A 27,874-nucleotide genomic window follows, 5' to 3' on the forward strand; every position below is an offset into this window, starting at 1 on the left:
GTTCAAATCTCACTCGAGAAATTTGCCTACAGACTTTTTTGCTCAGATTCTAACTCTAGAAATTATTGAGTATACAGTGCTTAATACACATTGGTGTAAAGTCAACTCACATTTTCATAGAAATTACATGTTTTACATCTTTTTAAAAATATATAAACAGCGATAAGAAAAAAATTACTCACACAAAATGTACGTCTCACTTGACCAGAAGTAAAGTCATCTTTAATGCAAACTTAATTTTCCATGAATATTTAAAATGGACTTTTGTGCAATTTCGGAAAATAATACAAAGCAGCGGCAACAACTTTCAGTTTTCCTAAGAGATACTGCCCACTACTAAATGTCATTTCAACTCAATGTGTAGGCCTATGCTTTACATGTGGTGTGTTCAATGGCAGTTAAACTGCAAAGTTTTGTCACAATTATTACGGACTAGACTAGTATACTTAGTATCTTGGAAGCATATATTTGATTGTTGTTTTAATTCTTTATTTTATGTAGACATATAATTATCTGCTTTTAGTATTGCTTAAATGTGTACCATACTATGTTAAATTTATATTAATTTTATTGTTAACCCCAGATGTGGGGCAACAGATCTACGGATCATAGAACATGTAATTTGCTTTTGTTGTCCCTTGTCCATCTCGGGGTATATTGTCAATGTGTTTTGTTTTGTACTGTTTGGGCAAATGAAATAATAATAATATTAATAATATTGTAATAAACTAAACTGTTAAAGTTTCGTTAAAATTTTGGTGCATCGAAACTGATATTTTTTCCCATATCCACATTACTTTGAGGTTGAAATGATTCTCAAAATTAAAATGCTTTGCACTATCAAGCTGCTGTGAACTTCTCCATAGTCCTTTGATGTTCTAATAACCAAGTACGGTTTTATTGCCATTAATTTGGCTGGTTATCAAACGTATACCTTCTCTGTATAAGTGCCATAATTATACACTGTCTGTGTACAAGGTTCTTTGAGTGTTTTCACACTTGAAAGCTGGCCCAAAACAATTATTATTTTTTCTACAGGTATGGTGAGCTTTGTTTGAAATTATGTCCCAATTTAGTATTGTATATGTAGCACCTTGTAATAAGCTTGGGCGATATCGATTTATTTTATTCACAATATATCGCCGACAATATATCGCGATATTCGATATAAGCGCGATTAATTAAATTTGACATCATCAGTCTTCAAACTCCCAGTGAAAGTTGTAGAAGAGACAGACATAGTATAAGAGAGGTGTTCTAATCACCTATTCTTCTGGTTTTACTCCAAACCTATGGGGTGCATGATGTCTCAGCGGGAAAATACATCCCGATATTGCGATATTTAATCGATATCACGATATATCGCGATATATCAATACTTCGATAAAAACCAAATCGATCCGATATCGAAAACGTTTCCAAGTTAATATCGCGATATTCGATAATATCGTGATATCGCCCAAGCTTACCTTGTAATGGTCTACTGGGTTCTGTTGTGTGAAATACACAAGGTGTAGGACATGTACATGTATGGCTGTGTGTGTCCTATTTGAAGGTTGAAGCAATTTGGTTTAAAGTGTGTTGCGAAGAAGGTAGGGTCGTATGATGCGGTACCCGCTGCCAAAACATAGGATTCGAACTGCCTCTAGCTACCAGGCAATTTCAGTAGTCTAGTTGGTATGACGCTGCTCTAGAATTGCACGGGTCGTGGGTTCGAATCCCACCCGAGTAATATGCCTGAGAATTTTTTCATAGGACTCGAGAGTGTACAGTGCTAACACACATCAGTGTATGGGTAAAAACCAAAAGGGAAGTGCCAATAAACTAAGATGAATTAGCATGCGATACAGCGCAATGCGCAAACTAGTTGTACACAATGTATGCTGGTTTAGGGGCCATTTATTTGCTAGTTGACGCGGTCCTTTATCACACGTTAATGTATCCCCACAGGATCGGGTTTGACCAAGCAGAGTCTCAAAACTGCAAGGTTTTGTTTTGTTAATTGTTAATGCTCTTGACTTGTTTTTTGGTTTTACAGGTGACGGGACAGACCTGACCGATGGGATTAATCTAGCGCCCCTTCCTCCGGCTGAGCCAGAGACCAGGATCATCTACCTTAATCAGTCGCAGGCAACAAAGTTTTGCAACAATGAAGTCAAGTAAGTGGGTTTTCTGAAGGAACCTGGGCCGTATTTCATAGAGCTGCTTATTAATAATAATAATAATAAACATTTATATAGCGCCAAATCCATTAAAAATGCTCCCAGACGCTTTACAACAACAAAACATTTTAACCACAGAAACTAAATAATTAAAAGATCCAAAAATAAAATCCATAAAGTATGATCATAAAACAATAAAGATACATGTACAAGTAAAAAGATGAATATAATCAATTAAACACATTGAGTAAAAGCCACCGAAATTGTTTGATCCAGTAAAAAACACAAACAATAATTATGATAATAACAATTAAAAAAAAAACCGCAACAATAATATGAAGCAGCAGGGCAGTAAGAACATAGAAAAATACTTTAAGTTAAAAATGCTTCCCTAAAAAGATGTGTCTTAAGCCCAGATTTAAAGCTACAGAGGGAGTTTTCCTCCCTGAGACAAACATTTAGCTGGTTCCACAGACGAGGTGCTATTGCAGAGAAAGCTCTGTCACCGTAAGTACATAATCTAGTGTTCACAGGTTGCAATCTAGTTTTATCTGAGGATGAACGTGTGGTCCTACGTGAAGTTGAGTTAACCGTAAGCAATAGTTCACAAAGATAGCCTGGAGCTAGACTGTTTATACATTTAAAAACTAGCAGACAAATTTTATAAATAATACGATACTTTACCGGAAGCCAGTGCAATTTCATGAGAACAGGGGTAATATGATCAAATTTTCTAGTACCTGTAAGAAATTAAAAGTACAAAAGATGCTAAGCAAACCTAAAAGATTTTTCCAGAATAAGGCTACCAGCCAAACTACATGCACATTCTGTACCATGTCAGTACAATTTTGTGTCTGGTATCCTGCTCATTTCTGCTTGAAAGAGCCTTGCAAGTTCATATCAAATTTATCAAAATAATCACAATGATCTGATGGGTGTTTAAATGCCATATCCTTGACTTTGACTGAATTTTGGACAGAAATATTTCTCTGGAGGATTAGTTATGGTTTGAACTTTATAATCAGTGTTATTTTAGATTGAACTTAAACCAATTCCTTTTTTGTATAGACCGATCCAGTAGGCTTCGCCCACTATGCACGTGTGAGCAAGAACACGTGGGGCTCTCCAATGCCTTTCTGCACAACTCTGCAGCGCGCGCGCCAAGCATACGTGCACGCATGTCAGGCCTTAGTGTCGAACCTTCGTTGCGTTGTGATTGGTCAATACGCAATGGGGCAGAGCTTACTGGATCGGTCTATTACTAACCCTGTTCTTTGTGTTGGATTTCTGAGGTAATGTTGTTGCTCTGTATTTTTTAATTTTTAAATTTGTGCTTTCCACTTTCACCAGCACTGGCAAGTATTCCCTTGTCACATTCTTGCCCAAGTTCTTGTTTGAACAATTCCGACGCTATGCCAACGTCTTCTTTCTGTTCATCGCCCTGCTTCAGGTAAGCCGTCTTAAGATACCAATTGCATCTTATAAATTTTTTTTTTCACTTCTTATCATAATTTGAATCAAATTTCTGTGCCCACCCGTTGTATTTATGTCTAGGTGTAACCGTAGTGGCAGTGAGTCAGCAAACACTTTTGATGCAGAAGCAGAGCAGTTGTGTGGAGTCTTAAATTTGCTAAATTGCTTGATTTTTGAGGGCGATAGTGTCCCACTTGATGAATTTTTAGATCGGGGTGATCAGCAGGTCGTAGAGCTGTGTGGGCGTAGTGTTAGTCACATTTTGTATTTTAGAAGACATGTTTATTTTTCCAGAAATAAAGTGTGAATGTTATAAAGGACATGTAAGCACGATTTAGAGGATTCCAAGATTTCAGATTTTTTTCTTCAAATGTAACTGTACTTGAAAAAAAACCTTGTGTCCCCATGCTATTTTGTACTAAAAAACACTGGCCTAGTTACCTCCATTCCATGGTACATGTTTTCATACATACATTTGTACAGGGTACATGTACATGTGTAACTCTACGTTCAAAAATAAACCACTTAAGCCCGGTTCGCACTTCCTACGAATGCGAAGTGTGTTGACGTCACAAAATTCGAAACAAATATTCGCAGCAGTTCAGCTCTGCTCAACTTACTGCAAAAAGATAGTTGTGACATCAAATTAAAGTAAGAGTCGCTTTGCATTCGCCGGAAGTATGAACTGGGCTTTAGTCATCAAACCTGACATTTTCACCACAGACCATTAACACTGTACGACTTTCTAGGTTTCTGGTCCCTGCATTTGTCATGTTTTGAAAAACCTTGCGGCAACATACAATTGAATTGTAAAGGGTGCGGCTGTACTGGATTAATAATAAACAGACAATTATTAGGTACATTGTACATTATGACATTTTTATGAATCAAATTTTAATTTTAGCCAAGTATGTGGCATGATCTTAAAGTATTTCCATACCAGATAATCAATATGGAGGTGCTAGGGACTAGGCTGTTTGGCTAGTGGCCTCAATCCTACAATATCCTCTATCATGTGTACATGTATATGTTTTGCTGATACTGTAGCTTAAAATAGTACATTATGCAAAGTTAGACTAGCGCAATACACAGGGTGTGATACACGGGCTGCGCAATGAAGTATTTCATGTATATCACACCTCTTGTTGCTATGGGTTGATCAAGCAGAATCAAAGATTCAAATTTCTTTCTCAAGGTTCTTTTTTATACCCAAAAGACAACTCAAAGCACTCATTATATTTTTATTGACAGGTATGCAGTTCAATTTGTTTAAATTATGAAAAACATGTCATTTTTAGACGACCTTGTAAGGACTTACATGTACATGGTGAAGCTGCGCAGTCTGCAGCCAACCATACGAGAAACACAGGGGCATGAACCCCTTCTCTTAACGACGGGATCTTTTACCTGCATTACACGACACATGGGACCTACTTCTTTAAGCCCAATCCAAAGGGAAGAAACAATTATGGTTTTAAGTGTCTTGCTCAAGGACACAAGTTACATAATAAAGACCTGGAACCCACACTCTATTCACACCCTAAAGGCAGTGGACACTATTGGTAATGATTCAAAATAATTATTATCATAAAACCTCACTTGGCAACGAGTAACGGGGAGAGGTTGATAATATTAAACATTGTGAGAAACGGCTCCCTCTGAAGTGACGTAGTTTTGGAGAAAGAAGTAATTTTCCTCGAATTTGCTTTCAAGACCTCAGATTTAGAATTTGAGGTCTGGAAATCAAGCATCTGAAAGCGCACAACTTCTTCTGACAAGGGTGTTTTTTCTTTTATAGTTATCTTTTATCGCAACAGTCAGAAAACTGGTCTTTGACAATTACCAATAGTGTCCATACCACTGTCTTTAAAACTTTGATGACCAGTGCTCTTTCTGTCCGAGGCACTAGCTAGACCCCTCAATCTGATGACACTCTATAAGTCATCCAGTTCAGCCATTGGTCCAACAAACTAAACCAATGCCACTCAGTCTGAAGACTGATCATCTGACGTCACACTTCAAGACTCATGTACTGCGCCAGAGAGTGGCCTCTAGCGTATGTCAATCCCAGTCCATAATTACCCTTCACCTACATTCATTTCACATGGAGATACGCAGTCAAATCCTATACCAACATTACATGCAAGTACATGTACATGTACTGTACATGCAGATGACCGTAAGCTTTCCTTCTTTGTTTCGATTGGTCCGAGGTGATGTTTGTCAGCTCGGACCAATCAAAGCACAGATATGTAAAGCTTACATCACTGCATATAATATCCAGTGACAGCATTGTATCCAATGTGATCACTGGTTCTTAAAAGCAAGAAACTGTCTTTATCCTTGCGGATAAAGACAGGGGGCCAGTCTACTAAATCTAAACCCAAAATTATAGATCGCTGAGGCACAGTATCATATGGAACAAGAGCTTTATCTACCTGAAGCACAACATGGGTGCCATTTCTGCGAGCAATTGTTTTGTAAATCATTGATAGCAATGGTCATTGTCTGCTCTGATCTAAAGATGAATTGTACACACAGAGTTATATATAAGAACTAGAGGGCGCACTGGTGATGCTCCTTGCACAAACGCGACGGGACCGCAAAGAGACACGCGCACGCCATTCTGTACGTGCGTTGAATATGAAACACACGTTGGAGTTTGTGTTTATTGAACGCTACGGGATGCTGTTTTTTCAACTTACAAAATGGCCCCACAATTACACGCAAAGCAATGCCTGTTTTGTCAACTTAGAAAATGGCTGCTTGTCGCGTATAATAGGCCAGTGCGCCCTCTAATTCTTATGTATAACTCTATGATTGTACATGACCTCATTGATCGCCATGAAATCATGCACGCCTATATGCATAGCCTTTCACGCATGCACTTTTTATCAACAATGATGGCAAATGCAAGGGGTCTATTGTTGCATAAAGGGTTGCTTACTGAAATGGCGGCCATCGTACATTTCATATTTTAGTCCAAGTGCTCAATCTTGCGCCTCTGCACTCTGTAGTCTTTGGTCTAGATCAATTTATAGATATTATAAGTTATCGTACAAGCGCGAGTGGAATTAAGAAAAATATAGCGCTTCTGCGTCCCATATCCAACGAGACAGTGCAATATACATGTAGGTTTTTATCACCACTCCATTCTTCCAATCTGATTGGAGGATTAGCGCGTACTTGAAGATAAAGATAATTATTCATACCCATTGATGAAATCATCCATAGCCATCTTGTTTTTTACATCTCGACCACAGCAAATTCCAGGTGTGTCGCCCACTGGCAAATTCACCACCATGTTCCCCCTCCTGTTCATCCTGTTTGTGTCGGCAATCAAAGAGATCATTGAGGACTTTGTAAGTAAAGAAACTAACATCCAGATAGAGGGAAGGTACAATGTCTGTTTCCAAAAGCATTTCATCATTATTTATGCTCTGCAGTATTTCAAAATAATGGTAGTCCATAATCTGACACCTGAAACTGGAGTGCTTTTTCACGGCTCTAGCACATTAAAGTTTTGGTCATTAGACAGTGTTTAACCAATGGGTCAACTCACTCGATGAATGAACCAAAACAGTTGTTGGTTTAGATGGCGAAAAACCCATGGCTGTTGATGACCAGTTGTTTTAAAGATGATATTACTTCTTGCAAGCAAAACTGTTGCAAGGGAATGTATTGACCAACGTTTTATGATGTTTTCCTCAAAAAGGAAAATAATCAGATCAATTTTTCCATTTAGCTAATATTGAAATCTGTTTTTTCGTTACCTACGTTGCACCTTCTCTTCATTTAAATAAAAAGTAACTCATCCTTCACTTGCCACCCCTCCCTATTCCATCTTTAACCAATGGAGTCACCCAAGTTAACCCATATCAAGGTTGGATAGATGGAGCCTAGGGTTATTCCACTAAGCCACAGGTAGGATCTGTCTCCCAAATCTGCATGTTGCATGCACACCTTCCTTTTCTTTTCCCCCTGTCTCTCTGTAGCAAATCCCGGGCGTCTCCCCTAATGGCAATTTGACAACGGTTATTCCCTTACTATTTATTCTTTCTGTTGCCGGTGCCAAAGAAGTTGTGGAAGATATGGTGAGTTAAAAGAAGAAAAAAAATACATTTCATGAGGGAGAATTTGAAGCCCTAGATCTCATAGAAACTTGCTTAGCATGTATAATTAGCAATTTGTGTGTTAGATGTTAACAATGTCTGGTACAATGACTTGCTTGATCACAAGTTACAGCTTAAAGGCAGTGGCCACATTGGTATTTACTCAAAATAATTATCAGCATAAAACCTCACTTGGTAACGAGTAATGGGGAAAGGTTGATGGTGTAAAACATTGTGAGAAACTGCTCCCTCTGAAGTAACGTAGTTTTCGAGTAAAAAGTAATTTGCCACGAATTTGATTTCGAGACCTCAAGTTTAGAATTTGAGGTCTCGAAATCAAGCATCTGAAAGCACACAACTTCGTGTCACACAGGTGTTTTTTCTATCATAGTTATCTCGCAACTCCGATGACCAATCAAGCTCAAATTTTCACAGGTTTGTTATTTTATGCATATGTTGAAATACACCAAGTGAGAAGACTGGTCTTAGACAATTACCAATAGTGTCCATTGTCTTAAAGTTTGAATTCCTCTTACTAAAAACATTTGATATGTCACATGGTTCGTGCTCGACCATGACAGGAATAACACATGTTTTGGCTGAATTACATGAATTAGACACAAATATTCAACTTCTGCTCTTAATTATTAATTTGTTATTTTAAATGAGCATGACATGCAATAAAATCATCACTTGTTACAAGCTGACTCTTATGGACTGTGGGCGGTCGGGTTGGCATAGTGGCCTTCTACCTCTGAGAACCGATTTGAATCCCGCTTAAGGCAATATGGTTTTCAGTCCCTACATGGGATAGCTCTCTGAGATTTTCCTCCAACATTTAAAACTGAAATTCCTTGTTCGTCTTCTCTCCATGGGGTTCCTATCCTGGCTAACAGTAATTAATTTTACTTATTTTAGAGTTCTTGGCTTCACAACCATAATTAATTAATAAATTAATTTAAGTGGCTGCTTTATTTATAACATTCATACCTTTTTTCCCCCTTAGGCTTTAAAATTACTTTGCAAAAATTAATTCATGGTCTGACGTTTCAACCATAGCAGAGTCTTTCTTGAAGGCTTAAGTTGATAAAAAAAATTGAAAAATTCCAAATTAAGTAGCCATATTTGCTGTTTTCACAAATCTTGTTAATCAACCAAGCACACCTGTTAGTCTTGCTTTTTTTTTTTTTTTTTTCCTTCAAAGTGTTGTAAAATCGTTTGAACCAAATTATTGTTGCAGAAACGACACAGGGCAGACGATGAGGTGAACAATCGTAAAATATTAGGTGAGTGGTGTTTGGTTTTTCATTGGTCTTTCAAATTTTAAGATATGACACAGTTCTTAATTTTGATTGATTGACTTTTACAAATCATCTTGAGGGCATTTTGATAGTGACTTGCGGTAACTTTGCTGAAACTGTATTACCTTAACACGTTGTGATTCATTACTGCCAATAACTTTCAACATTAAAAATGGTAGGGTTATACATTGGTAATGCCCCCGATAGACCGTCACCAGTCAAATACCTGCTCTACAACATGGCGTATGTGAGCGTGTGCGGGTACGTGTGCGTGCCTGTGCTGTAGAAATCAAACCGGGAGTGCTGCGTGCTTCATTGATGTTCGCGTTTGGACGTGCATGCGATTTGCCCTACAAGATGGCGACTTTCATAATCATAGCAAAGAAAGGGTTATTCAATATGGTCTACAAGAGCTTGTGTATTGTGTATATTTTACCCAGATTGATGCTTTTGATGAACATGTTGACAGTTTGTCACTGTTTTCTCAACAAGTAGGCACTGTTACAATTTGATTTACACTATACAATTGTTGCACGTTGTGCCCGAGGCGAAGCCGAGGGTGCCATTTTCCCTCGAGGGTGTACAAAACCCATGGACCCCAGTCACAACGTTCATCAATTGTTTTGTTATACCTTTGTATAATTGTTATTCCTCTTCTCGAAGTTCTGTTGTCATATTCAAACATTATTACGTCAGACTATTCATTGTTTAATAAGCAGACGAACAAGAAACAATTCCCTCGAAACCGCGATTGTTTCGTACACAGCGCGAAATCGACCAACGCTGGGAATGATCAAGGTAATGTACACTGGTGTACATATCACTTTTCATGTTATCCAGCCTGTCGAGCCATGTAACATGCGTTTTTGTTGCGCGTGTCACATGATTGGTTCTCGACCAATCAACCTTCACAGTTTGTTCCCGAGGTGTAACAATAACTCTTGATTACAACACTGGAATAAATTTCCTATCTGGAATTACGACCCACACTTCGGTCTTCATCAGAAGAGTCGGTCGAAAATTTCAGGTATGAAATTTATTTCCAGTGATGTGATCAAGAGTTAAATCAAATTGTATCTAAATACCAACACAGATGAACTTTCACGCTAACAAAATAACTTTGCCTTAAAATTAGTGTTTTTGGTGGCAAAAAATGAATGATGTCCACCCTTTTATCGTTCAAATATCTGACCTACAATATGGCGTCTGTGCGCGTGTGCGGGTGTGTGTGTGTGCATGTGCCATAGAAAACAAACCAGGAATGTTGCGTGCTGCATGCTTCTTATGCGCAAAGGGTTTGCCCTACAAGATGGCAGCTTTTCATAGCAAAAAAAGATTATTCAATACGGTCTATACAATAAAACTAACCTGCTTGCACTTTTGAGTGTACCATGGAAATCCCGTTGGAATATATCCCCACAGGAAGAATAATTCTAATAGACAATTCTCAGTTTAACTTTTCTTTTGGGGCATAACAACTTATATCATTTTCCACTAACACATTAATACTTGTAAGTGAATTTCTCAAAATGCTTTACACTATGGAAAACTGCCTGTAGGCTTCTAACCAAAAGTGGTTATTGCCCCTAGTTTTAAGAGTGATAAACAAATGTGTATACCTTCCCTTTAAACCAATAAAGTTATTTAGAAACCTACCAATATACTTGATATACATTGAACATTTTCCTTTATATATTGACACATTTCCTTTAAACCCGTTGGAGTAGAGGGGAAAACTGCAGAATGCATGACCTTTTTAACTGTGGCAATTCAGACATCCCAAATTGATTTCCGATAAAGTGGGTCCCGCAGGCAGAGCTACCAACATACACGATTTGGGTGTAGCAAATACGATTTCGAGCCGTGACTAAGTTGCTACGATAATACTCAATAAAACACGCTAAACAAGCCGCCCAATATAATTTTATTAAAACGAATGAACTATTAAGTGGAAATAAAAATTAAGAAAAATATCCATATAATTGTAACAGAAAAGAAAAAACACTTTTAATTTTAGAACGCAGTGTTGAATAATAGCGGCGAATTCACTCGAACAATGTACATGTCTCGACGTAATTATTGTTGCGTGCCCTCTGATCCCCCGCTGGCTGGCCGGCCGGATGAGTATTTTTACACTAGTGCATTGCTGCAAGATCGTACCCATTGATCTCTATTACACAATGGGTAATAGTGCACACGTGCGTGGGGAATGAGGTTTTGTGTGAGCTAACGTGTCACAGTAACCTCATTCCTCATGTATCCACTATTATTGTGCCCACGCTGTCTGTACATGTACTTCATCGAACCTTGGCACAAAAAGTATGAAATAATGGCGACAAAAAAGGAGACCTTCTGAACAAATATACCTTCAACTGAGTGGCCTGTGAGATTAAGCTAGACAGTTTCCATGTTTTCTTACTAGAAATTGTAGCGCCGATGTCCAGACAATGCCCAAAATACAGACACGTATTTTTTGCCCAAAATCCGGACACGTTTTTTTTTTTTTTTTTTTCTCTCTCACAATAGCTTGTTGTTGCTTTTCTGATCATTAAAACAAAAACATTTAAGTAAGGCCACCCTTTGTTATGTTACATTTATTTTGAAACAAAGTCAGAAAATGAGGGAATTTTTTTTTTTCACTGGCCATTATAAACATTTGTAGCGGTTCTGTAGGTGCATACAGAGGTAATTGTTATTTCATGACAATGCCTGAAAATGAGCTAGTTAGCATTGTAGAGAGTAATAGAAAGATCGGTTTAGGGAGTTCAAGCTGCGCTCGCCCGTAACTTTTAACTTTTGGGAGATGCTACTCTTTTTTAAAATTCAATGTTGGCATCTCTGCGCAGGGAGATAGGCATGTTTACTTTTACATGACATACATGTAGTGTAGGTGTAAGGAACATGCTCTGTCTTTGAATTAAACGAAACACGGCTTATGGACCTTTCTATTGCAAAATTACAGCCTGGGGTTTTGCCAACCAAGGTCTGGAAAACTATGGAAAGCCATGCAAAGCAAAGAAAAACGGGTACATCAGTTTGTAACAAGGTTACACAAATATTAAAATATAGTGTTGAGTCTAGTTCACTCATACTTACCTGTCATGCCTGTAGAGCACAATACTTTTTTTGGCATATCTCCCTATATTGGCGCCCCATCTTCCTCTTTTCTCTTAGCAGCAGGGCCCAATTTCATGGCTCTGCTTACCGCTGAATTCTGCGCTTACGATCGTGATTCCCCGCTTACGTGCAAGCGCCGAATTTCTGCGCTAGCCCAGTAAGCGTAGAATGCCTAGGAAAGTGAAGTACGCACGCGCAGAAGCCCAAATTCGCCGCTAACCCGTGAAATACGCTTGTCGTAAGCCCAGAATTCCCTGCTTCCGTAAGCGCGGATTCTGTGCTTACGGTAAGCAGAGCCATCAAATTGGGCCCAGGTCGGTAAGGTGTGTTTTTGATAGCAAAGCAACAACAGACTGTTAAGGGGTTAACCCTGTTTCAGCCAACAGAGTAGGTGGCAAATGTCCTTGGTGACAGTTGAATTGGGTTGATGTCCCAAATTAGTAATAGTGTAGCCCTCACCTTGAAGTGGTGGCAAGGCCTTGTTATACTATTTTTAGGCCACTTCTCACTAAAAAAAACCCAGAATAATCTGTGTGTGTGGTAGATGATAGAGTTTTTACAATATTGAAGACAAATGTTGGTTGGATAGTTCATGTACAAACAGACAATTGGGGTGAGTTTATTGGACATACCTGGGCCAAATTTCATAGAGCTGCTTAAAGGCAGTGATGGACACTATTGATAATTTCTCAAAATAATTATTAGCATAAAACTTTCTTGGTACCAAGCAATGGAGGGCTATTGATAGTATAAAACATTGTAAGAAGGTTCCCTCTGAAGTAATGTAGTTTTCGAGAAAGAAATAATTTGAAAGCACACAACTTCGTGTGACAAGGCTTTAAGCACATAAAATATTGATAACCAGATTAAGGTTAGAATTTGTTTTTTACCCTCAGATCGATGTGTATTAAGCACTTTACACTCGGTACTTTCCAAAAGGTCTGTGAAAAATACCCACAGCAAATCACTCCGACAGGATACTTTGTTTTTTACACCCTTCTGAATAAGGTGACCAACCAAAACACCATTTAAAACAAGCAATTTGTAACTGGTTCCCTGCTAAACTACATTCAGCAGAACTTGTGTTTAACATTAATTTCTGCTTAAGCAGCTCTATGAAATTGGGCCCTTTGTATGTGCACCAATAGCTGTTCATCTTCACTGCTCAGTTACTGCACTACATTATCTAGGCAATCAGAGCTATACATTGGGTAATACATTTACCTTTGCTTGCTATACATGTAATGTACAATGTAATTACAGATACACATTGAAGCAGGTGGTCTTATTATGTAGCATCTTCTACATGCTCTGATACCCAGATTTGCGTGGTAATAACCAGATGAAATAAAAACGTAAGGGAACATTGAGTGTTATTTTTTTACCTTAATATCGATCAACAATCACAAGCAATCTTCTATTTCTATTGAAAACCTCCCTTAAAGGAACACAATGCCTTGGATCGGTCGAGTTGGTCTTTGTAACAATTTGTTATCAAATGCATTTGGTTAGAAAGATGTTGTAAAAGTAGAATACAATGATCCACACAAACATGCCTCAAAATTACACGGTTTTCCTTTTACATCGTCCGATAACACGGTCCGCCATTTATGGGAGTCAAATTTTTGACTCCCATAAATGGCCGACCGTGTTAGTTCGCAAAGTAAAGGAAAAACCACGCTATTTCGAGGCAAATTTGTGTGGATCATTGTATTCTACTTTTAAAACATCTTTCCAATCATATGCATTTTATAACAAACTGTTACAAATGCTTTTTTTATTGACCAACTCGTCCGATCCAAGGCAACATGTTCCTTTAAGGATAAAGCATCAAATTCAATGGGTCAGGAGTAAATCTTGTCGATGCCTTTGGTGGATTTTCATAAATCTATGAGGTTAATATATTGCGGATTTTATGCACAGTAGGCTTTAAAGGCAGTGGACACTATTGGTAATTACTCAAAATTATTATTAGCATAAAGCCCTACGTGGTAACAAGAAAAGGGGAGAGGTTGAGTATAAAACATTGTGAGAAACGGCTCCCTCTGAAGCAATGTAGTTTTAGAGAAATAAGTAATTTTCCACGAATTTATTTTCGAGACCTCAGAATTAGATTTTGAGGCTCAAATTTTCACAGGTTTGTTATTTTATGCGTTTGTTGAGATACACCAAGTGAGAAGACTGGTCTTTGACAATTACCAGTAGTGTCCAGTGTCTTTAAGAAAATGTTTATTCTGTGAAAATTCCATTGGAATCCTTTCAGAAAAGTGTCGCAAACAGTGGGTCATTCTGGGAGATTTAATTTGTGTTTTGGCTGAAACTTTTAATAACGGGTTCTCATTAAGCCTGGGCGACTAGTGAAATTTACTACTCGGCTAGTCGCGACTAATTTTTAATTCCAAAGATGCATTGCAGCATATTGTTTGCCGCAGGCGCAATATAGTGAAATTCACAATGAAAGGATTGAAAGATTGTGTCACCGTCTGATTGTGTTACGTAAGTAAATTGTTTGTCGTTAATAGTCGCAAACGACACAAGTGGTTCACCTGTTCACTAAGCAAATAGTGGCGACCCTTTTTATAGTAGTCGTGATGGCACGATTAAAACGGTAGTTGCGACTAGACTAAGCAATCCATAGTCACTTGTTGCACTAGTCGCTCAGTCTTAGTTCTCATATAGTGCACCCATCCTAGAGTAGCAGCAAGATCTACGTACAACATTTTTAGTCACGTTCATCAGACATAAATGTACTTAGAACATTCATCAAATTGTTTGTTATCCTTTATACAGTTCTACGTTGTGGCATCTGGATGAGAATACCATGGGTTGAGGTGAGTGTTACTTGTCACACCAGAATGCTAGAGGTCCTCGGACATGATCATTTTCCTACTTCAGTCTGATTTCTGATTTGTTTGCACTTTGAAAAAAAGGAAAGTTATGATTAAATATCCTGAGGTGTATGTGTACATGTAGGTCAGCCCATGCACTTCACTATTTCTAACAGCCGCAGTGCTTCTCAGCTAGTTAGTTTTTACGGTTGTTAATTTGTTTAACTGTAACATATCTATGGTCAGCAGATAAACTTACTTTAATATTCAGAAAAGAGTTATTAAAGGAACAGTGATGCCTTGGATCGGTCGAGTTGGTCTTTGAAATACGTTTGTAGTCATTATAAAATTCATATGGGTAGAAAGATGTTGTTAAAGTAGAATACAATGATCCACACAAACATGCCTAAAAATTGTACGGTTTTCCTTTTACCGACTATTACAGTCGGCAATTTATGGGAGTAAAATAAATGGCCGACCGTGTTAGTTCGCACAGCAAAAGGAAAACCACGCAATTTCAAGGCAAACTTGTGTGGATCATTGTAGTTTACTTTTAAAACATCTTTCCAACCATATGCATTTCATAACAAACGGCTACAAATGCTTTTTATAGACTTAACTCGACCGATCCAAGGCATTGTGTTCCTTTAAGTTTTTATATCAAAATGGTTTCCTCTGTTTCTGTTGTAGTTAGCTGTTGGGGATATTGTGAAAGTCTCCAGAGAAGAATTCTTTCCTGCTGATCTAGTTCTACTAGCATCAAGGTGAGGCTCCTACATGTAATTAACAATTGGCGTGCCGTAGCCGAGGGGTGTTGTTCACCGAGCCCAAGCTTTGGTGTTGTCAGCAGCAAAGTGTGGGTTTGAATCTTGTTTGTGACACCTGGCCCTTAAAGGCAGTGGACACTATTGGTAGTTACTCAAAATAATTATTAGCATAAAACCTTACTTGGTAATGAATAATGGTATGGGGAGTTGTTGATAGTATAAAACATTGCGAGAAACGGCTCCCTCTAAAGTAACATAGTTTTCGAGAAAGAAGTATTTTTCCACAAATTTGATTTTGAGACTTCGGATTTAGAATTTGAGGTCTCGAAATCAAGCATCTGAAAGCAAACAACTTCGTGTGACAAGGGTGTTTTTTCTTTATTATTATCTGGCAACTTCGATGATCGATTGAGTTTAAATTTTCACAGGTTTGTTATTTTATGCATATGTTGAGATAAAGCAAACGAAAAGACTGGTCTTTGACAATTTACCAATAGTGTCCAGTGTCTTTAAGTAAGGCACCTAATCATAATTCTTCGTAAACAGTTGGAAAGATATTGCATTCTAGTTTACCAGCCGAGCTCCTAGTGGATGATACCCATGCTTACATCCTTATAGACAGTCGGGTGGGTAACCCTATTGCAGCCTCAGGAGTAGGTGGCAACGTGCCCCGGTTGACAGTTGATTTGAGTTGACAGCCCAAATCCGCAGGCCAAAGTGTTGTCCTCAACGTGAAGTGGCCATCCGACCTTGTGATGTCGGGCGATCTCTAATATTTTATTTTTTAAAAGACAGCTTACCTCCAAGAAATAACATAGACAACATTTTGTAGATTTGTAAGGGTCGTGGGTTCGAATCCCACCCGAGTTATATGCCTGTGAATTTTTTTCACAGGACTCGGGAAAGTACTGAGTATACAGTGCTAACACACATTGGTGTATGGGTAAAAACCAAAATTAATATTTTGTATCTATTATATATCTTTGCGGTACCCGCTGCCAAAACATAGGATTCGAACTGCGTCTAGATACCGGGCAACCTTGGTAGTCTAGTTGGTAAGACACTGCTCTAAGAATTACAAGGGTCGAGGGTTGGAATCCCACCCGAGTTATATGCCTGTGATATTTTTCACAGGACTCAGGAAAGTACTGAGTATACAGTGTTAACACACATCGGTGTATGGGTAAAAACCAAAATTAATATTGATTGTTGTTGTTGTTGTTGTTGTTGTTTACAGTGCACCACAGGCCATGTGTTACATAGAAACCGCCCAGCTTGATGGGGAGACTAACCTGAAGATACGGCAGGGTGTACCGCAAACGGCTCATCTAGTCTCCGATCAAGAACTCACGCAGATCAATGGCAGGATAGAATGTGATACTCCCAACAGGCATCTGTATGAGTTCACGGGAAATATCAGGGTTAAACAAGACCAGACAATGTAAGTCATTATATTTTGTTTATATTGTGACAACAGGGCTCGCCCTTCACACTATCCCTTTACTTGTCTAGTAAACACCACCTCTCAACTTGCCCTGTACGCTACTAAAAAACTGTGCAACCTATTGAGTGCCTTTACCTAGATATCAAACAGAGGTTTTGTTTGGATGATCTTCCGACGAGGGAACTCGTCAAAGCTCTCACAAGGAGAAGTTAACGGCAGGCTTGCAACAGCTAATCTAAATCACGTATATAGTGATTTAACATATAGAATGAAGAATTGCACAAATCGAGAAATTGAGACTCAATGATTAGATGACAATAGTGAATACAAAGTCTTTGTAAAATCAGGAATTAGCATGGTAGGATTTGAACCCGCAACCTTGTACGATCGTTTCTATTTTGCAGGGCGGTACCAATTGGTAATGAGCAAGTTCTACTGCGGGGTGCTGTACTCAAGAATACACAATGGATTCATGGAATAGCTATCTATACGGGTCATGAAAGTAAACTACTCATGGTAAGTAACACTCGTTTCAGAGCCAGAGTTTAAGCCGAATCAATAGATTAAGAGCGAGGACAGAGATGGTTCTCGTGATTGATTAGCTTAGTGCGCTACATATTTGGCGACACAGGCTGTATACTCCCTAGGGAGCTGAGATGGTTTAAGGAATGATTTAAAGCCCAGTGACCAGGGGTAATAATGTGGCGGCGCTTTGAGAAATGGTGTACAAATCGCTATATAAAAACCGACTGTTATTATTATTAAATGTTGATGGGTGTGACATTCTTTTTTATAATGCGGACAATAAAATATTCTAATTCTAATTCTATCATTCATGTGAAATTACCATGACCGTTTTTTTGCCGTTTTCTCAGCAAGTTAACACTGCATTTAGCTGTGACTTTTAATGTATCTTTCTTTAGAATTTTGCCCATAGATCAGCCTTACATTGACAGAAACCAATCTATGATCCTACACATGTACATGTACCTTTAAATATGCAGTTTGACTGTAATCTTACTTGTGATTTTTATTATGCAGAATTCGAAAGCAGCACCTTTGAAAAGATCAACCGTAGACAGAACAACAAATTCTCAGGTAATTCATGTATTTCTGAATCTTTCCTTTTTACAAAAACTACAGTTGGAGGAATGCTTATTAAACAGCTTGAACACCTTTTTTCTACAGGAACTGTGTTATGTGTTTTGATAAGGTTGTGTTATGGTGATATTACGGGTGGCATGGTTGGCTAGTGTGTAAAGTATGCGCCTGTCACCACTGTTTCCGTGCTTTTATTTCTGGAATGATTTTGGGGGTTGAACAAATAATTGACTAGAGTGGGATTCGAACCAACGACCTCCGGATTAACGTGCCGGCGCTCTACCAACTGAGCTATCTAGCCCTATATTGGCGGTGTCCCTTTTATTTCTGGCTAAGGCCATTATGTGAGTGAAGTTGGGCGTTGGTTCTCTTCTAAGTCATATGAGGGCTTTCTCCTGGCCCATTCGTTTTCTCCCCTGGAAGACTCAAACAGGAGCTGTGCTCGATGGTCATTTATGGGTTGATATGCTGACTGCCAAATGCACTCTTGCATGCCTGCTACTCAAAAATGTAACCACATCTTTTGAATTCAGCTTCTCAGATGATTGGACACCCAAATTATTATTTATTATATTATAATCATCTCCTATTTTTATAGGACACACTGATTGCTGCCAATTGAAATGACAACATCCCCAGCTTTCTCCAGAAGACGATCAGAGCATACTGATCGAAACAACGAGTTGAAACCAACGGTTCTTTTCAGAACCACCCCCAACTTATTAGAGATTTAGTCATTACATGGTAAACCTTTAAAACAATAAACAATAAACCTTTCTATAACATCCCTTTGTTTATAATGGTTTCTTCCAGATCTTGTTCCTATTTGTTATACTCCTTGTACTTTCCCTGGTCAGTTCCATTGCTGCAGAGGTGTGGAATAGGCAACATATAGAGAGCGACTGGTACTTGGGATTTGAAGGTAATACCCGGATTTGATTTGTTTTGTCAGAATCTTTGCATACCATGTTTTAGACCTGATACTTCGTTCTTTGGGCAAGCCAGTTTATCCTGAGTAAACATTTATATTGTGTTACTCATTTCTCAAAAAGTAATGTTTGTCGGGAAGCGTTAACCATCATTTTATCTTTAAACTGTGTAAGTTTAATGTAAATATATGGACACTGTGTTTTTTTGTCCTACAAAAAGTACATAATCCCTTTAACCTTCTTCCTTTCTATTCTCTCCATTTACAGATCTGGCGCCCAATTCTTTTTTCTATAACTTCCTGACGTTCATTATCTTGTATAATAACCTGATTCCGATCAGCTTGCCGGTCACCCTGGAGTTGGTCAAGTTTGGCCAGGCGTGGTTCATCAGCTCGGTAAGTTGTAGTCTGAAGATCTGACGTCACACTTCAAGGCTTGTGACTTACGCTAGAGAGTGGCCTTAAGCCTGCGTCAATCCCCATCCAAAATCACCTTTCACCTACATTTATTTCACACATGAAGATACGCAGTCAAATCCCACACACTTAGAGGAACACCTTGCCTTGGGTCGGTCGAGTTGGTATTTGAAAAGCGTTTGTAACCGTTTTTTATAAAATGCATATGGGTAGAAAGAAGTTGTACAAGTAGAATACAATGATCCACACAAACATGCCTCGAAATTGCACGGTTTTCCTTTTACCTCGTCGACTAACACAGTCGGCCATAATATTGGAGTCAAATTTTTGACAGTGTTAGTTCGCACAGTAAAAGGGAAACCACGCAATTCCGAGGCAAACTTGTGTGGATCATTGTATTCTACTTTTAAAACATCTTTCCAACCATATGCAATTTATAAAAAATGGTAACAATCACTTTTTATAGACCAACACGAATGATCCAAGGCAACGTGATCCTTTAACAACATTACATGTACCTACATTTACAGAATAATACACAGTGCACACAATATGCAGACGATCAAAAGTAATTTTCCATGTCTGTGTTTTGATTGGTCAGCGGTGGTGTTTGTCAGCCGCACACGTCGTCATCTCAGACCAATCAAATCACAGTTATGGAAAGTTTATGTCACTGCACGTTTATCCAACAAAACCATTGTATCCAATTAATCACTGGTTCTGTCCTTTATATAACTGCTTGACCTTCGCAAAGTTATTCTTTGGCAATTGTGTACTATGTTCCAGGATATTGACATGTTCCATAAAGAGACCAACACGCCGGCCAACGCCCGTACCTCTAATCTGAACGACGAGCTGGGACAAGTCAAGTATGTCTTCTCGGACAAGACGGGCACCCTGACCGAGAACATCATGGAGTTCAAGAGATGCACTGTGGCTGGGTTGGTCTATGGGTCCAATGGAGAAGACGGAAGCATTCTCTCTCATGAAAAACTTCTTGAGAATCTTCAGAATAAACATGTAAGTTTTCCTCCATGATACAGTCAGTTTGACGCAGTTGTCTATCTTAAAAAGGGTCTGCTTGACGTTTGCCTGTGAAATGAATGTAGGTGAAAGTTGATTACGAATGGGGATTGGCTACTTTTTGTACGACACAAAGCACAAACGTCCACAGATTTACATTAAACTTACACAATAACGTTTAACAATAATGATGGTAGAAAGCTCCCCTTAAAATATTACTTGCTTAGTTGCTGTAGTTTTTGAGAAACGAGTAAAGCAATAGCACGAAAATAATTTTTGGCTCATGCAGGAGATGAAAATTATTTGAGAATGTACAACGAATTAACGCGACTTGCCTGCATTTTCAGCCTCATCCAAGAATTTGTTTGAGAGTTTCTTTTACTTGGGACTCCTCCTGCTTAGACGGGTTTTGTGAAATCAATCCTAGGATTGGTCTTAAGGCTAGGACTCGTCCTAAATCCTAGGATCCATCCTAAGTTAAAACAAGTTTTGTGAAATCAACCCCAGCTCACTTACTTCAGTCAAGACAACCCTTTGTTCCAACAGCTTACTAAACATTCAACTGTGCCTTGGAGCCTTAGGCAAAACTTTTGATTTTGGCAATCTACAAACAACATGTATAACTGATTTTTGATTGATTGATTGATTGATTAATTGAAGATTCAAATGTTTGCAGCTCTACTAAATAATAGATGTTAAATTTGCATCGGGGATAAAGAATATTAATTTTTGGTTTTGAATCCATACACCAATGTGTGTTAGCACTGTATACCCAGTACTTTCCCGAGTCCTGTGAAAAAATATCACAGGCATATAACTTGGGTGGGATTCGAACCCACGACCCTTGCAATTCTAGAGCAGTGTCTTACCAACTAGACTACCGAGGTTGCCCGGTAGCTAGAGGCAGTTCGAATCCTATGTTTTGGCAGCGGGTACCGCAAAGATATATAATAGATGTTAAATTTGCATCGGGGATAAAAAAATAACCCAAACACCAATGTGTGTTAGCACTGTATACTCAGTACTTTCCCAAGTCCTGTGAAAAAAAATATCACAGGCTCCTTGGGTGGGATTCGAACCCACGACTCTTGCAATTCTAGAGCAGTGCCTCTACTAAAGTTATACAAGGACTTATTTCTGTGTGACCAGGGGTCGATTTCACGAAGAGTTATGACTAGTCCTAACTTAGGACTAGTCCTAGGAGATATATACAAATTGCATGGATAGTCCTAAGTTAGGACGAGTAACTGGTCCTAACTCAAGATAAGACTAGTCCTAACTCTTTGTGAAATCCACCCCAGGCTTGTTTCACTTTGTCCTCAAGCTATATGAACCACTACACATTATGAACAGATTTGAGACACAAAAGCCTGACTCTTTCATTGTTATTTTTGTTTAAACCAGCCTACAGCCTCCCATATCCGCATGTTCCTAACCATGATGGCTGTTTGTCATACCGTCATACCAGAGAAGGATGAAAACAGTGATGAGATAATCTACCAGGCCTCGTCACCAGGTACAAGTGTATTCATTTAAAGAATAATCTGCAATAGACCCTATTGAATATGACGTCACAGTTCAAATATCTGACCTACAACATGGCGTATGTGGGCGTGTGCATGCGTGTGTGCGTGCATGTGCCGTAGAAATCAACCGGAAATGTTGCCTGCTGCGTGTTTGTGTTTGGATGCGCATACGGTTTACCCTATAAGATGGTGACTTTCATAGCAAAAAAAAACGTTTATTCAATTCGTTCTATTGGAATACGGCAATCTGAGAAATGCTACTGCCAGAAACACTTTTAAGATTTGTGGGGATAAAGAGTGGTTTATTTTTCGACATGTATAACCGCAGTACTTCTTAGTAAAACAATTTCAAATAGTTTTATACTATCCAAACCTGCTGTATTTCTTATGAATAACTGTGACCCAAACCCACTCTTACGACACGTGAACCTCTGGTGCACTAGTCTGCTGTACCTCAGCACTAAATGTAGCTTTGAGTTTTCCCAGTTTTTAGACCTACATGTATCAATAAACCAATGTACCAATAAACCAATAAAAAAAAGACATGGATGGGTTTATTTTGTGATTACACTATGCACATTTTTGTGGGGAAAAAATTTATGGGGGCTCAAATTTATGGGGAAATACTCAAGACCAGGACTGCATGTTACAGTGCAGGGTTGGGACTCGTCCAACGTCCTATGATTAGTCTTAAAGGGTGGCTGCAGTGGTTTTCTTTTTTAATTTAAACGATTAAACATGACTTTTTAAACCTGAAATATTTTTTACAATTTTTTGTTTAATGCGCAAGTATTTTAAAAGGGGTTTTCAAGAGATAAGGGGAACCCACCCCGCCCCTAAAAGGGAGCCTTCATGTGACGTCATGTCGGGAACCCGAGCCGTCGGGTCCCCTGGCTTTGTGCATATAGAGACGTGTGCATTGTGTGGCCTGGTACCTAGGCGCGTGTAGTTAGGAACCAGACTCTTTTTGCCGACGATATGTTTGAATTCCCGACGTGACGTCGATGGTAGGGGGTCGGTAACAATCCACAAAAGGGGGGGGGGGCATGATTTATTCGCTAATTACGCAAGTGAGATATGTCGGGGGAAAAACAAAACACATTTTATTGATGTTCAATACATATATCAGAAATAAATGACAGCAAAATTAACTGTTTTATTTTAATTCACTGCAGCATCCCTTTAAGTTAGGAAGAGTTTTGTGAAATCGACGGCAGGACTTGTAGCTCAGAATCTTTTCTGGACCAAGATTTGATTTACAAAACCAGAATCAAAACGAGGAGAGACTAGAATAAAAAAGAAACGAGGAGAGACTAGAATCAAAATGAGAACTCAGTTTCATCTTCTAAACTGTTCCATTTAAACAAACACTAAGAGAATATTTATCTCTTCTGTTTTATGGGTGGTGCTCAGCAGGATTGAAAGATATTTGTGAGTTCACATTTGAACATCATTCTTTTTAAACAAATATAACTGGGAAAAAAAACAAGACCACTGAACTTGTCTGTCTTGTTACACAAGTGTAATATTTAAAGGCAGTGAACACTATTGGTAATTACTCAAAATAATTATTAGAATAAAACCTAACTTGGTACTGAGTAATGGAGAGCTGTTAATAGTAAAAAACATTGTGAGAAACGGCTCCCTCTAAAGTAACATAGTTTTTGAGAAAGAAGTAATTTTTCACTAAAATATTTTAATTTGATTTCAAAACCTCAGAATTAGATTGGGAGGTCCCAAAATCAACCATCTGAAAGCACACAAGTTCGTGTGACAACAAGGGTGTTTTTTCTTTCATTATTATCTCGCAACTTTGACGACCAATTGAGCTCAAATTTTCACATCTTCTTTTATGCAAATGTTGAGATACTCCAAGTGAGAAGACTGGTCTGTGACAATTACCAATAGTGTCTACTGTCTTTAAGCCCTGTTTAGGGACAGAAGTACCAACATGTAAATACATCTTCAGCTTGGGTTTGTTTGCTTGATTTTAGTGTGAGTTTAGTCTGGTTCACCATGTTCCTTCTCTCAACAGATGAAGGCGCCTTGATTGATGCAGCCCATTCATTGGGTTTTAAGTTCAATGTCAGGACGCCAGACTATGTGGAGATTAACGTGGTAAGTCTCCAAACAAATTCAACGCCAAGTCTGGAAAAACCATACAACTCGGTTGGAGCATGTTCAGAAATTATACTTATTACTCGATATACCTGTACATGGAGGGCCTTTGCACATTAATTGAAATCACTGACTATTTAAAGGGACACATTGCCTAGGATCGGACGAGTTGGTCCATAAAAAGCGTTTGTAACCGTTTGTTATAAAATGCATATGGTTATAAAGATGTTTTTAAAGTAGAATACAATGATCCACACAAGTTTGCCTCGAAATTGCGTGGTTTTCCTTTTACTTTGCGAACTAACACGGTCGGCCATTTATGGGAGTCAAAAATTTGACTCCCATAAATGGCTGACCGTGTTAGTCGACGAGGTAAAAGGAAAACCACGCAATTTTGAGGCATGTTCGTGTGGATCATTGTATTCTACTTTTAAAACATCTTTCTAACCATATTATACATTTATAACAAACGGTTACAAACACTTTTCATGGACCAACTCGACTGATCCAAGGCAGCGTGTTCCTTTAATTGGATAAACTATTTTTGGCTCGCTGCCATTTTGTGACATTTATGAACCTTTTTCATAGTGAAAAATAATATAATTAGCTGTTTGAATTATTTCACCAGATGGGGAAGCAGGAGAAATATGACATCCTGAATGTACTGGATTTCACCAGGTAGGCCTAATTAGAACCTGGGAGACAGATATGTATTTCCATATTTTATATTTCATTTTTATTTTATTTTATTTTTTAAACTATTTTTTCAAATACATTTTTTATTTGTCATGAGGAATTTGTTTTCGTTGCTCTTATTCCTTTTTTATTTATTTCTATTTGTACTGATATTGTATTTTTATTAATTTTTACCTACTCTGCTAAAAGCTGCCAATTTTCACCTGAAGCTAAATTTGTAAGAATGTGTTCTTTCAGCGAGTTTTGACAAATGATCATCTATTTCAAAAACAAAAAAATAAAAAAAATCGCAGACTGTGTACAAGACTGTGACACATGTGCATAACTTTGTACATGGCTGATGGACGTGAGGCAAAGTCCGGATCTTGACAATAATTTGTTTTTAGTGTTTTTATCAACGGCTTATCTCCAGCCGTGACACTTGTGTCTTTAAGCAAGACACTTAGCCATTGCTTTGTCCTTCGGATGGGACGTAAAACCGTTGGTCTCATGTGTTGTGTAACGCATGTAAAAGAACCCAGTGCACTTATCGAAAAGAAAAGGGGTTCGCCCCGGGGTTCCTGGCTGTGGCTGCTGGATGCGCCCAGAATTCATCACTGCAATAACCTATCTTTTTGAGAGTTTGTATATACTCAGCGCCTTGAGTACTTTGTTTGGTAGATACGGGCGCTATCTAAGACTACGATATTATACTATTATTAATATTATCATTTGCTGATTTTTGTGTGTGCAGTCCCATAAATGATAGCTTATAACTTCCTTGAATGTGCAACAATAGTTTAATAGTTATTAAAAATCATATCTTAATTTTCCGATCAAATCGACCAAACATTTCATCTAGCATCTTTAACAGGTCAAACCTACAAGTTTAGATCTTATAAATACATTCATGCTCAAAATCAAAACTATTTTGACGACTCTGTTTTGTGTTTCCAGTGTCAGAAAGAGAATGTCGGTCATCGTTCGGACCAGTAATGGAACCATATTGCTTCTCTGCAAGGGCGCTGTAAGTCTTTTCGTTTTCTCATCATGTTTTTTTTTTTGTAGATCCTCCGTTACCACACTCGCAAAATTGTTTAAAAATGTATCTAGCAAGATAACCAGACAGCCGAATATCTTCAAGGACCTTTTATAAGCACACAATGAAACTAAGCACAAAACAATCTTGCTTACCACTAAAAGATACCAGCTTAAATGCTGCATCGTACATGTATATCATTTCTTCCTTTTCCGCTTAGTAGTATTTTCTGCTTATACCGACCTTTGTAAGATTACTGAGGCTCTACAAAACTAAAGAAGGCCGGTTTTGACAAGGAGCTAAAACTGATCTTAAAGGCACTGGACACTATTGATTATTGTCGAAGACCAGTATTCTCACTGGGTGTATCTCAACATATGCATAAATTACAAACCTGTGAAAATTTGCACTGAATTGGTCGTTGAAGTTGCAATATAATAATGGAAGAAAAAACACCCTTGTCACACGAAGTTGTGTGTTTCAGATGCTTGATTTCGGGATATCAAAATCTAACTCTGAGGTCTTAAAATCAATTTCGTGGAAAATTACTTTTTTTTCTTCGAAAACTACGTTTCTCTCAAAGTTTTATAATATCAACAGCTCTCCATTGCTTGTTACCAAGTAAGTTTTTATGCTAACAATTATTTTGATTAATTACCCACATGTATAGTGTCCAGTCCCTTTAAAGATGTGTATCGATCTTAGTTGCTAAGTAAAGTGTGGTGTCACCATGCAAATCACTTTATTATATACTACAAATTCTTATCCAGCGCATTTCATAATAAACCGTATCAATGCGCTTTACATTAGTCTCCTGGTCATTGGGCCAATAAGCATCCCTTTAATCTTTCTCAGCTCCCATTAGGGAGTATACAGCCCCGAGCTGCCGTGGCGCTCCGAAAGCTTTTCATTCACAATATCAACCTCTACCCTCGCAGGTACCCATTTATACCCCTGGGTGAAGAGAAGCAATTATAGTAAAGTATCTTGCTCAAAGACAAAAGTGTCTCGACCGGTATTCCAACCCACACTCCGGTGACTGCACCAGAACTTGAATTCGACGCTCTTAACCACTCGGCCGTGACACTCTACACTTTAAATCATTGTGAGATGAATATTTGTGCTTTGTAAAATGGAGCCCAGTCCCATTGTTGATTAATTTATTTTGAGATTGATGGTGGAATATTGTGGTAGGGAGAATTTAAATTAGGTGTTGTTTGTCACTGTTTGCAGGATTCTGTGATCTATGAGAGACTAGGGGAAAACCAGGAACATAGAGATGAGACGCTACTCCACTTGGGAGAATTTGCCTCTGAAGGTAAAGAACAAATTACCTCATCTTTTCTTCCCCATTATGTTAATGCACAAATCTTTTGTCATTTAGAACTAGGTTCATGTTGAGTGTAAAATTTAGGCATCTCTTTTTACGGAACTTTATGTACTTTATTTCACATCCAACAGCACAATTAGTGTAAATAAAGTGTTTAAGAGTTGCACATTCGAACAGTTGGATGTTAAAGTGTATAAGTTTGTTTTCTTGATGCGGAAAATTAATGTTCATCATGGAACCAAAGTGGTCACCAAAATGTTTGAATATGCACAAGACTATTCGGTGTTCAGTTTTAGATGTTGGAGGAAAACCCCAATGGGGTGAACCAAAGCCAATAATAAAAGAGCGCTAAATACAGAAGATTCTAAGCACCATTACCAGACTGACAAAACAGATGGGTTTTAAGTTGAGATTTAAAAGTGGCCAATGAATGAGCTGCTAATGGGTGGGGAGCTTGTTCCAAAGTGTTGGAGCTATGAATGAAAAGGCCCGATCGCCATAGAGTGTCATGGT

The 27,874-nt window shown here is 38.3% G+C and overlaps 1 protein-coding gene across 3 annotated transcripts in view; it reads left to right on the forward strand.

Moving 5' to 3' along the window:
* The window catches only part of LOC117293271 (probable phospholipid-transporting ATPase IA), a 60,134-nt gene that overhangs the window by 12,592 nt on the left and 19,668 nt on the right, over positions 1-27,874 (forward strand). For all 3 annotated transcript variants that reach the window (XM_033775505.1, XM_033775504.1, XM_033775503.1), the window contains exons 2-18: positions 2,039-2,159; positions 3,513-3,612; positions 6,899-6,997; positions 8,988-9,033; positions 14,956-14,996; positions 15,684-15,757; positions 16,998-17,201; positions 17,609-17,720; positions 18,246-18,302; positions 19,119-19,227; positions 19,502-19,629; positions 20,437-20,670; positions 22,078-22,189; positions 24,235-24,317; positions 24,946-24,995; positions 25,950-26,019; positions 27,265-27,349. In XM_033775505.1, the coding sequence (XP_033631396.1) occupies positions 2,039-2,159; positions 3,513-3,612; positions 6,899-6,997; positions 8,988-9,033; positions 14,956-14,996; positions 15,684-15,757; positions 16,998-17,201; positions 17,609-17,720; positions 18,246-18,302; positions 19,119-19,227; positions 19,502-19,629; positions 20,437-20,670; positions 22,078-22,189; positions 24,235-24,317; positions 24,946-24,995; positions 25,950-26,019; positions 27,265-27,349 (1,725 nt within the window). The remainder of the gene's footprint in view (positions 1-2,038; positions 2,160-3,512; positions 3,613-6,898; positions 6,998-8,987; positions 9,034-14,955; positions 14,997-15,683; positions 15,758-16,997; positions 17,202-17,608; positions 17,721-18,245; positions 18,303-19,118; positions 19,228-19,501; positions 19,630-20,436; positions 20,671-22,077; positions 22,190-24,234; positions 24,318-24,945; positions 24,996-25,949; positions 26,020-27,264; positions 27,350-27,874) is intronic.

The sequence above is a fragment of the Asterias rubens genome, chromosome 8 (assembly GCF_902459465.1).
Source record: "Asterias rubens chromosome 8, eAstRub1.3, whole genome shotgun sequence".
NCBI lineage: Eukaryota > Metazoa > Echinodermata > Asteroidea > Forcipulatida > Asteriidae > Asterias > Asterias rubens.